The sequence below is a fragment of the Mirounga leonina genome, unplaced genomic scaffold (assembly GCF_011800145.1).
Source record: "Mirounga leonina isolate KUSES-001 unplaced genomic scaffold, KU_Mleo_1.0 Mir_101799, whole genome shotgun sequence".
NCBI classification, from domain to species: Eukaryota; Metazoa; Chordata; class Mammalia; order Carnivora; family Phocidae; genus Mirounga; species Mirounga leonina.
Genome location: NW_023270210.1, coordinates 1,438,991 through 1,449,961, shown reverse-complemented (window position 1 = coordinate 1,449,961; position 10,971 = coordinate 1,438,991). Strand labels below are relative to the sequence as shown.

At 53.7% G+C, this 10,971-nt stretch overlaps 1 protein-coding gene across 1 annotated transcript in view; it reads left to right on the top strand.

Moving 5' to 3' along the window:
- Positions 1-4,952: 4,952 nt before the first annotated feature.
- The window catches only part of LOC118014077 (long-wave-sensitive opsin 1), a 12,808-nt gene continuing 6,789 nt past the window's right edge, over positions 4,953-10,971 (top strand). Inside the window, exons 1-2 of the mRNA XM_035010102.1 lie at positions 4,953-5,064; positions 9,485-9,781. Coding sequence (XP_034865993.1) covers positions 4,953-5,064; positions 9,485-9,781 — 409 coding nt within the window. The remainder of the gene's footprint in view (positions 5,065-9,484; positions 9,782-10,971) is intronic.

Sequence of the window (10,971 nt, the reverse complement as noted above, 5' to 3'; positions counted from 1 at the left end):
GTGTGTGGTTAGGGCTTTGCTGTCTTCATAGCTGCAGATCTCTTCAGATTTTCTACTTCTTGAGTCCATTTTGTTAAGCTAGGTTTTTCTAGAAGTTGGTCTTTTCATCCAAATTTTCACACCAATTGGGATAAGTTGTTCAGCATATTCTCTTTGAATAATGTCTGTGGGTCAAGGGGATGGCCCCTGTTTGTTCCTTACATCGGCCGTTTACGCCTGCATTCCTGATGTTCACAGCCTCCCTCCTGCAGCCGAACCCCCTGCCCGTGGCCCCGACTTCTCGGCTGAGGACAACCTCCGTCCCTGTAGTTGCTCGGGCCCCAAACTTTGGAGTCGGCCTTGACTCCTCCCTTTCTCCAACTGCTTCCACCGATGCCACCAGGAAATCCTGCTGGCTCTACCTGCAGAAGCTATCCAGAATCTGACATTCCTCCCCATCCTGCTGGCCTGGCCCTTCCTTGGTGAAGCCATCACCATCTCTCACCTGGACCCCCAGGGTGCTTCTCACCTGATCGCCCCACTTCTGCCTCAGTCGTTTCCCCTCTCAGGACAGCAGTCAGGTTACATTGCGTCACGTTTCCCTGAAAATCATGCAGTGCTCCCCATGTCATTCACCGTGAAAGCTAACATGTTAAAAATGGACTCCAGGACACACATGCTCTGGCTGCCAACCCCTCTCTGACCTTTCTTCTTCCTAGTCTCCACTCACTCACTCCGTTCTTGCCACCCTGATCTCTAGAAAAGTAAGGATACTGTTCTTTGAACATTCCAGGCATGCTCCTGCCCCAGGGCCTTTGCACTTACTTGCTGGTTCTCTCCTGGGATGTCTTCCTCAGATCTCTGCATGGCTCCCTCCCTCCTTTCTTTAAGTCTTTGCTCACATAGGCCCTTGCTCAGAGAGGCCCATCCTGATGCCCTAGGAAAATGGGCATCCATTCCCTTTCTACCCTGGCACCCCCAACCCCTGCATCCTGTTTTCCTTGTCCTGTTCTGCATCCTACTTATCACAGCTTGCTTATGATGTCTGGTGTTCACATTCTCTTCCCCTGCTAGAATGGCAGCTGTAAGACAGCAGGGGTGTCCGTGTGTTTGTCCCCTGCGGTGCTGAGCAGTGCCTGGCCGCAACAGGTGCTTGGTGGGTATCTGTGTAATGAACTGTTGACCAAATTCTCTATACCAAATACTGTGCTAGAACTTTTCAAAAGGATGATCTCCTTCAAGCCTTACAGCAAGTAAATGTTATCCCCTCTTCCTGATAAGGACACATGCTCAGAGATGGTGACTGACTTGCTCAAGGTCACAGAGGGCAGGCATGGCAGCACTCCAGGAGGCCCGCAGCAGATGGAGTGAGATTAAGGGCCTGAGCTGAAGAGCATGGAGATTGGACCAAGAAGGGGACATCGGCCGTAGGGGGAATCGGTCAGCTGGAGGGTGAAGAAAATCTGATTGTTGTTGGGTTCTGAGGTGAGCAGTTCGGGATGCCATGGGACAGTCACAGGAATAGGGAAACTGTCCAACCCTTGCCTTTGGACCTTATACACATGGTGCATGTTTATGGATCTCCGAGGGACTCACAGTGGGAGAACTTTTCCAACCAGAAACCAAAAATGAAAGAGAGTCACATTTGGCCACATAAAAATTAAAATTTGATGTATGTAAATCGATTCCAAAGTCAAAGGCAGTGGATGATCTTTGAAAACATGCCAAGTGAGAGAAGCCAGACACAAAAGGACAGATATTGTAGGAGTCTACCTCTATGAGGTACGTAGGGTAGGCAAACTCAGAGAGACAGAAAGTAGGACGGTGGGCGCTGGGGGCTGGGGGGGCTGTCAGTGTCTAACAGGGACAGAGTTTCAGTTTGGGACGACGGGAAGACGGAGGGTGGGCATGGCTGCATAGCACTTCCACATGGTGCAGATGGTAAATTCCCGTGATGTGTATTTCATCACACACACAAAAGTCAAAGACAAATGAGCAAACAGTTCCTTGCCCTGTACCTTTAGCTGTTACTGACAAAGCCAGAGCCAAGCACTGAATCGAGGGTCCTACTCAGCACCCCCACGCTGCATCACTTAGGAGTAGGGGGTTAGAGACGAGGCCGGCATGTCATCTTCCAGCCTGGCCAGGTGGCCCCAGCGGGCAGCGAGGGCGTGGTGACCAGGACAGAGTGGACAGTGTGGCACATTCGCCCCGTGGGGGCTGGGGAGGGGAGTGAGCCCAAAGCCCCTCAGCTGTGAAAGGTCTCCTCCCCTTCCTATTTCTCCTGCTGCTCTTCACCCACATTTTGGCCCAGCCACTTGTTCTCCATCTCCCTCTCCAGTGCCCCTCCCCTTTCATCCACCCTTCGCCAGAGCGGGGGACCCAGCGTGGGCCTCGGGGAGCACACGTGGGCACCCAGGTGCTAGGTGACTTTCCAGGGCAGTAATCTGCTTTGGGCTAAAATGAGACTTGATCTTCTGTTAGCCCTAATCATCAATTAGCACCCCCACTCTGCAGAGACGTGACAGTCAGGGCCTCACGGCCATCTCCACCTCCTCCCTTCTCCCTCCGCGGGTCCTCAGGTAGACCCACGACTGAGTTCAGTCATTAGTGTAATGCTAGACAAGGGCCAGCTCCGGGGCTCAAGCTGGAGGCTCCCCCACATGCCCTGCTCCAGCTCTGCCAGACCCCCACCTTCCGAACAACAGGTGGCCCTGGGTGTCCGTGGTAGCCCCATGGATGGGGGGTAAGCAAGATTGGTCATGTCCCTGCAGAAAGAGGGTGAACTTGGCCTGAGAAGGAGGGGTCAGCCCACCCAAGGCCACGCTGCCGGTCCGTGGCGGTGCTGGGAAGAGGCGATCCCGTGTCCAGTGCTCAGAAGGGGCCAGCTTGGGCAGTCACCTCAGAGGAGGCCCACTTCTAGTTCTGACATTCTCAGATGCTCTGATTCTTTGACCCTGGTGGCGGACAGACAGATAAAGCTCCCTGGGAGCCAGGAGGAGGAAAAGGTATAAACTGGGAAGTCACAACAACCTTGTTACATCAAGCTACTTTGTGAGGCCCGTGCCTCACGGGGCCCCTTGAACCTGCTGTGTTCATGCTAGGAGCCCCTGCTTTCCATTCCTTTGGGTGATCTGGGTATCTTCATTACCCAGAAGTGGGGCTGCTGGGCCATATGAGGAATTGCCAGAACCCCCACAAGAACCCCTGTTCCCATGAGCAGTCACTCCCCATTGCCCACCCCCACCCCCAGCAACCATTCATCTGTTTTCTGTCTCTGTGGACTTGCCTCTTCTGGACATTTCCTATCAATGGAATCACTCGGTATGTGGACTTCTGCGTCTGGCCTCTCTCACTCAGCATCATATTCTGCAGGCTTGCTCATGTAGCGGCGGTCAGAACTTCATTCCTTATTTTGGCTTACTAGCATTCAAGTGCATGGATAGGCCACGTTGTGTTTATTCATTCACCCGTCGATTCACTCTTTGACTGTTTTTACATTTTGACCTCCTGTGAATAGTGCTGCTCTGAGTGCAAGCTGGGGACATGTGTCTTCAGTTCTCCCGAGTGTAAGTACTGGGGCCACACTCTCTTGCACTTAGGCAAAACTCAGCTTCCCGGGTACCCCTGGGCAATGAGCCCAGCTTTCCTGGCCGCCAGTGGGCCCTGGCAAGACTGTGATCGGGACTCCTTCCTTCGATTCCACACGGAGCCCCTGGCCTGGCGCCTGGCCCGCGGCAGGTACTGACCCGTGCTAGGAGCCATTCCCAGTATGGGCGGCCGCACTGGGGCTCCATGGAGCCGCACCCCGCAGCATGGCAGCCCAGGATTTCCCTCCACCCGCAGCAGCCGCCGTATCACCGGGAGTCTCAGCCTGCAGAGTCATGGCACTGAGAGTGGGAAGGTGACGTCACGTGCCCATGTCTTGGCTTTGCCGAGCTTCAGGCCAACCCAAAGGAGGTGTCGAAGGCAGCTGAATTTCAGGACTGTGTAGAGAGGAGCTGGCAGGAACCACGGGAGAGGGTGTGCTCCCCTGTAGACGGGGACACGGGCTGCAGAATTAGGCAATCAGCACGTAATCAGAGCGCTGCCAAGCATGGGGCCTGCAGCCAGACTGCAGTGGGCGAAGAGGGACAGAGGAGGCAGCCCGTCTGGAACACTCTGTTGACAGGTTTGCTTTTGAAGGAGGTGTAGTCAGGAACAGTCCAAGGAAAGGTCATGAACTCAGGGGATGGAGACTTGAGCAGGTGGAATGTGAGTGCCTGTGGGCACCTTCAGGAGCTGCGGGAAGGCTGCCGGGAGGGCCCGGATGAGCACCCTGGAGACCGTAGGAGCTGTAGCTCATGGGGAGCAAGGGGGAGCCGGGAGCGGAAAGCGAGATGCGCAGTGGAGTCTCCCCCCGCCCTGCCCCGCCCCACACCTGTCTTTCCCTTCTGTGGGGAGGACCCCCACCAGTACAACTTGCATCCATTTGGATCTACCCGCGGGGAGGCTCCACTTCCAGGCCTCAGCCCTGCAAAGCCTCCTGGCCTCCCCCTCCACCTCCCAGGGCTTTGGGGAGAACTGGGTGGGAAAGGCAGATCTGGGCTTTGGGCTGCTTCCCTAACCCACACCCCAATCTGGAAATCTTGACCCTTGGGTCCAGCTGACCTAAGGAGCGAGGTCAGGACAGTAGGGAGGAAAGGGCATGTCAACATGGGGGAGGGCCCACCTTGGCAAGCTGGGGGCTCCGAGTTGGGCTCCCAGAAAATCCTTCTGAGCCGCCCTCACAGGCTCATCTTAGGAGCTAGGAGGCAAGGGGTGGGGGAGGAGGAGGTGTAAGTCCCGGGCCCAATTAAGAGATCAGGTGGGGAAGGGTTCGGGGGCTTTTAAGGTGAGGAAGCCTGGGCTGATCCCTCAGGCTGGTATAAAGCGCCATGACCCCCAGGCAGCCCCAGGGCTGGCAGGCATTGGGGACAGGGCTTTCTGGAGCCATGACCCAGCGGTGGGGCCCCCAAAGGCTTGTGGACGGGCGGCCGCAGCCCGGCTATGAGGACAGCACCCAGGCGAGCATCTTCACCTACACCAACAGCAATGCCACCAGAGGTGAGCGAGCAGGCACTGTGAAGGCTGGGTCACACTGGCTGGAGCCGCCCTCCAGGGACACCAGGCCTGAGTGGCCACACGGGGGTAGGGGCCCGCTGGCCACCCACCCCACTTGGGAGACTTCTCTTCTGCACATCATGGTCAGCTGAGATGGTCTTCTCCCTTAGTCTTTATGACGACATGAAATGGGGGGGGAGCTTTCTGAATATAAAAGGACACCATAATATGGAACATGCATTTTCAAACCACATAGGCTTCCCAGACCTTTTGAGAATCCCTGTCCCAGGGACGTTCATTAACTATTTTCTTGTGGCCCCAGGCTGCTAGTGAGCACTCATTACATTCAGTTCTGGTGTATCTACCTGGCTGCACTGCCCTGAGCTTCCTGGGGAAGAAGCCGGGTCTGACTCATTTTTGCATCTCCTGAAGCCAAAAGGAGGCAAACGGCAGGAGCGGGAGGCTGGGCAGCTGGCCCGGAGGAGGGTGAGTGACTTCTTCAACTTTAGGGTGGGAAGAGACGGTAGTGGTCATCTTGTCCAACTGTGCAGCTGGGGCCAGCAGCCTTTGGCTGTGCATTCTTGGGGAGGAGGTTCGCTTGGCTCCCAGGGCAGTTTTTCCTCTGCTGAGGCGGCCTGAGTTATGCCCTGGGTGGGGTGGGGGGGCAGTCCAAAAGCTTTGCATGCAAGCCCTGCGAAGAGCTGAGGACACTGGTGACCCCCAGCCCCTGGCCCCCCTTCCCCAGTCCCTCCTCCAAACCAAAGCCCATCTGTTCCTTCAAGAATGTCTCACGTGCCCTGGTTTCCAGAAGCCATACCAGCTCCTTGATGGCCAGGGTTCCCAGGCCAAACTAATTAAGAACCCTGAAGTTTGCTCTGACCTGATTGTCCGTGTCCCAGACTGTCCTCGATGGAGATGCAACAGTGCTCTCCCTGGAGGGCCATAGGACTTCATGGATGCCTGAGATTCCTTTTTGTACTTTTTTTTCTTTTTTTTCCAAAATTCAAGTATCTACCGAAGTGGAGGGAAGCATGTAACGAGCCCCTGGGTATCCGTCACTTATTTCATCTATAACTGCTTCCACGCACCCCTCCTGATTTCTGGAAGCAGATCTAAGGCATCACATCATTGCCTCTGTAAATCTTCAGGATGCACCTCAAAGGGGAAAGGACTCTTTAAAAACATAGCCATAGTGCCATTGCCACACCCATAAGGTAACATTGCCTTGATATCATCAGATCTCCTAGTCAGAATTGAAAAAAAGGTCATACATTTTTTTCCCTTTGCTTGAATCAGGGCTCCAATAAGGTCCACAGGTTCAGACTGTTCGTTCTCTTTTCATCCTCTTTGAATTTAGAGGTTCCCCCTCTATCTCCTTGTAATTTATTTGTTGAAGAAAATGAGTCGTTTGTCCCTGGACTCATCCACTTCAGACTTTGCTGATGGTTTCCCATGTGTAGCTTCCCACGCCCCTCCCACCTCGTTTGTCATTATGTTTGTGTAAATTGGTAGTTGATCTGAAGATCTGCTTAGAGGTCAGTTGGATCTGCTGGGTATTTGGCAAGACCTCTCCATTAAGAGGGTGTCCCTTTCTCTGGGGTGTTGGCAGCTGCTGAAGCTCGATGCCCGGACCCATTAAACCACTGGGGATTGCAAAATGGTGACATTCTGGCTTCCATACCCCATCTTCATCTATTAGCTAGCGTACTTTGATAGAGAGAAACATGCCCTCATCTACTTTTGGGTTCCCCAGGGGCACAGTGTGTATGGGAAAGGCAGGAGAAATGCCTCGTCTTTCCTTTTATTGCTCCCATTGCAAAGTAATGACTTGGTTTCCCAGTGGAGCCAATTGGATTTGACCTCTGTGTCTCCTTTTCTCCCACTAGGAATCCTGTTCGCAAGGGCTTTGGGTAGAAGAATTAGAATATCATTTAATTACTCATTTGCTTGATCTCAAACACACTCACAATGGTCTCAGAATAAAGACACCAACACTACCATCAACAACATGATTACCCAGAACTTAACAGTTGGACAGGTCTTTTTAGCCTTAGGTCCGAGTAGTCAAGCTAGTGTCTTTTCAAGACCCTTAGAACAGTCCCTCTCTATGTGATTATGCCTCTGAGTGGATATGCATTTAGTTTCGTTTGTCTTATTTTTGATTTTCCGGGATTGCTTTTTAAAATTTAACGTTGATTTTAGGGACGCCTGGGTGGCTCAGTCGGTTAAGCCGCTGCCTTCGGCTCAGGTCACGATCCCAGACTGGGATCGAGTCCCACATCAGGCTCCTTGCTCGGCGGGGAGCCTGCTTCTCCCTCTGCCTGCCTCTCCCCCTGCTTGTGTTCTGTCTCTCTCTCTGACAAGTAAATAAAATCTTTAAAAAAATAAATAAATAAATAAATAAAATAAAAATAAAAATAAAATTTAACGTTGATTTTAAATTATATAATAAAATATTTACAAGATTCCAAATTAAAATCTAGAGAACAAGGTATATTCAAGGAAATCTTGTTTCCTTGCCTGCCCCCACACCCAATTCCCTCCCCGCCGAATATTCTTTAGAACACCTTCGCCTGGGAGTAAACTGAGATACGCATTTCTGTACAAAATTTGTCCTGGAGGAGCTCCAGTGGCGCAATCGGTTAGCGCGTGGTACTTATACAAAATTTGTCCTGGAGATTTCAGGAGGGAGGGGCAGGCCGAGACATCTGCTCTGCTTGCACTGCTAGAGGACCGTCCTCTGTGACCTCCCGCATTCAGAACACTCCTCTCCCCTCCCCCACCACGCACTGCCCTGTCCCTCTTGTCCCTGCCCTGCCCAATCTGGACTCCATGAGCTGTCGGGAAGGATGCTCTGGCTGCCTCATTTTGAAATTATCCCAAGGCCGGAGTGTTCCAAACACCTCCCAGTTCCAGCTGCTGTTCTCAAACTAATGCGCTGTAGTTCCCGGGGAAGATCTGTTGGCAATTGGGGGGGGGGGGGAGTCTCTGTTCTCCAGTCTATCAGCAGCTCCATTGTTTCCCTCTGCCTCCTTCTGCATAGAAACCAGTACCATGCAGGCCTTCAGTACTCAGAGGTCTGGTCCCAGGGAGCCCGTGCCTAGCATGGTTGCAGATATCGTGGATGGGTTTCCAGGAGCTCCCTGTGAAAGGGGCAAAGGAGGCTCATGCACAGAGTACTGGAACATCGTGGGTGCTGTGGGGGCCAGCTGTGCTGGGGGGGCAAGATCTACCCCATCCCTTCTAGCCAGGGGACCCAAGAAAGCCCTACTTCTCTAAAACTAGTTTGAGTTGGGGACTCTGCGTGGATGCTTTCCTAGGTGCTGTACAGCTTTGTTACATGGCTTACAACCCCTTCAAGTATTCTGCCAAAAGTGATGGTGGTGAAAAAGGTCCTTCCAAGACAGACATGCGGAGCTACTGTGTTGTAATAAACGGGAATTAGCTCTCCTTTTCGTTCTGTGTGCATTTCCTAGGGCTGCCATGACAAAGCCCCACACACCACGTGGCTCAAACAACAGGAGAAATTCCTTCCATCACAGACCAGGACAGAAGCCCAAGGTCCAGGTGTGGGCAGGGTTGGCTCCTCCTGGCGACTCTGAGGGACAATCTGCTCCAGGTCTCTCCTCTAGTTTCTGGTGGTGACTGGCCATGTGTGGTGTTCCTTGGCTTGTGGAAGCATCACCCGGATCTCCGCCTTCCTCCTCACATGGCCTTCTCCCTGTGTGCCTGTCTCTGTGTCCAAATGACCCCCTTTTATAGGGACACAGTCCTATTGGATGAGGGCCCACCCTAATGACCTCATTATAACTTGATTACCTCTGGGCAGACCCTGTCTCCAGATAAGGTTCCATTCACAGGTACTGGGGGTTAGGACTCCAACATCTCTTTAGAGTTGTGTGGAGATGGTAGTCCCGAGGGGTCGAGTTGACGCTCAGCTGAGGAATCTGGAAAGCCTTCCAGAGGACAAGGGCACCGGAGCTGGGCTTTATGGTACAGAAGAGAAGTGGACCCAGGTGCAGGGGAGAATGTGAGCAAAGATCCAACAACAGAGAGACATGGAGCCCTCACGGGAGCAGAAGCCTGCCAATGGCACCCCAGAGGGCTGACCCACATACTGGGGGTGGCAAATCAGATGGGGGAGTGATGCCTGGCATAGATGATGAGGAGTTCTACTTTGTTAAGGTCAAGGTGTCCAGCAGGCCATGGCCCCTGGCCTGAGGAACGGATGGAAGGAAGGTTGTTTGCAGACAGGCAAAGCTAAAGGGAAAAGGCTGACTGCAGAGGCAAAGGTAGCGGGCAGGAGGGCAGGACGATTGGCGGAAGGCTCTGACAAGGCAGGGAGGGGTGGGCTGGGCATAGCCGTGCAGTTGGGTAACACTGATGCCCAGCTCCTCCCCCACTCTGTACCTCCTGATCCTAGGTGCCTTCGAAGGTCCCAATTACCACATCGCTCCCAGATGGGTGTACCACCTCACCAGCATCTGGATGATCTTTGTGGTCATTGCATCTGTTTTCACTAATGGGCTTGTGCTGGCCGCCACCATGAGGTTCAAGAAGTTGCGTCACCCCCTGAACTGGATCCTGGTGAACTTGGCAGTTGCTGACCTGGCAGAGACCATCATTGCCAGCACCATCAGCATTGTGAACCAGATCCATGGCTACTTTGTGCTGGGCCATCCTCTGTGTGTCGTGGAGGGCTACACTGTCTCCTTGTGTGGTAAGCCAGCCCAGGGCCCAGGCTTGGGGAAGACCCAGCCCGCTGGGTGTGAAGGACACACTCACACAGCAACCCCCCAGGTGTGCCCACGGTACACATTTGAAGGGAGACAGACCTGCAGGGGAAACAAGGCTGGGGTCATCATGGGGTGGGGGGGTGGTTGTAGTCCAACAAGTAGGTGTGCTGAGTGCCTGCCCTGAGACAGGGCAGATATAGTACCAGGTAATCCCAGAACCATGTGGGAGGGAAGGGCTCTGGTCACCCCAAACAGAATTTCCATTCCAATCAGGGATGTGTGCCCCTTCAGCTCATCTGTGTTGGATTTTTCCAGGGAAAGAAGCACTTCCCATGAGAGCTTTTGGGATATTGAAACTAGATCCCAGATCCCTTTCCCCATGCCCATCACTAATATCTCTGTGGGCCTTGGCTCTATTCAGGCCAACATTGGCAGAGAAGAACCCATGTGCTGGGCACCAGAAGTACAGGATCCCTGCCCGGAGGTAGTCCCAAGTCCCCTGGCAAGAGGGGTCCCTACCCCAAATGGTGACCACATGGCACCATCAGTTCGCTCAGAGCACCTGGAGGAGACAAGGGAGGACCTGAATCTTGAGCTGGGGCGAGGCAGTCAGGGAGAGCCGGGTGTGGTTGGCGCTTGACAGAGTGAGGCTGAGTGAGCAGGAGTGGCGAGGAGGCTGGAGCAAGAGCTGGGTCTGTCACACAGGGGGCTCCAGATGAGGGGGGAGGGTTGCCATGAGGCCAGGTTTCTTTCTCTGGGGCCCACAAGGAAGGGGAGGACAGGCAGGCCCGATGAGGCTGAGATCCCCTCCGGGAGCTCTTGCGCCAGGCCTCCCATGAAAAAACAGAGGGCTGAGGGTTGCAGCGTCCGTCCAAGAAGACAAGGAGCCTAGGGCCATGGCGCTCCGCACACGCAGCCTGGGTCTCTAGGCCCTCGGCTGTCACACCCGCGGAGGCTCGCAGCTGCTCTTCCGTTTGAAAAGTTTCCCAGAACGATCTGGTCACCATTCCTGGGTCCTTAGTTCCCACATCTAACTTGGGTTTGTCTAATTGCTACCTAAACTAATCTCCAATCCACATTCTGAGGAGGTGGACATTAGGAAGAGAAAAAAAAAAGACACTAGGATGGTGAGGGCCTGGTGAAGGAAGGGGGACCCTGGCCCCAGATTTGAATT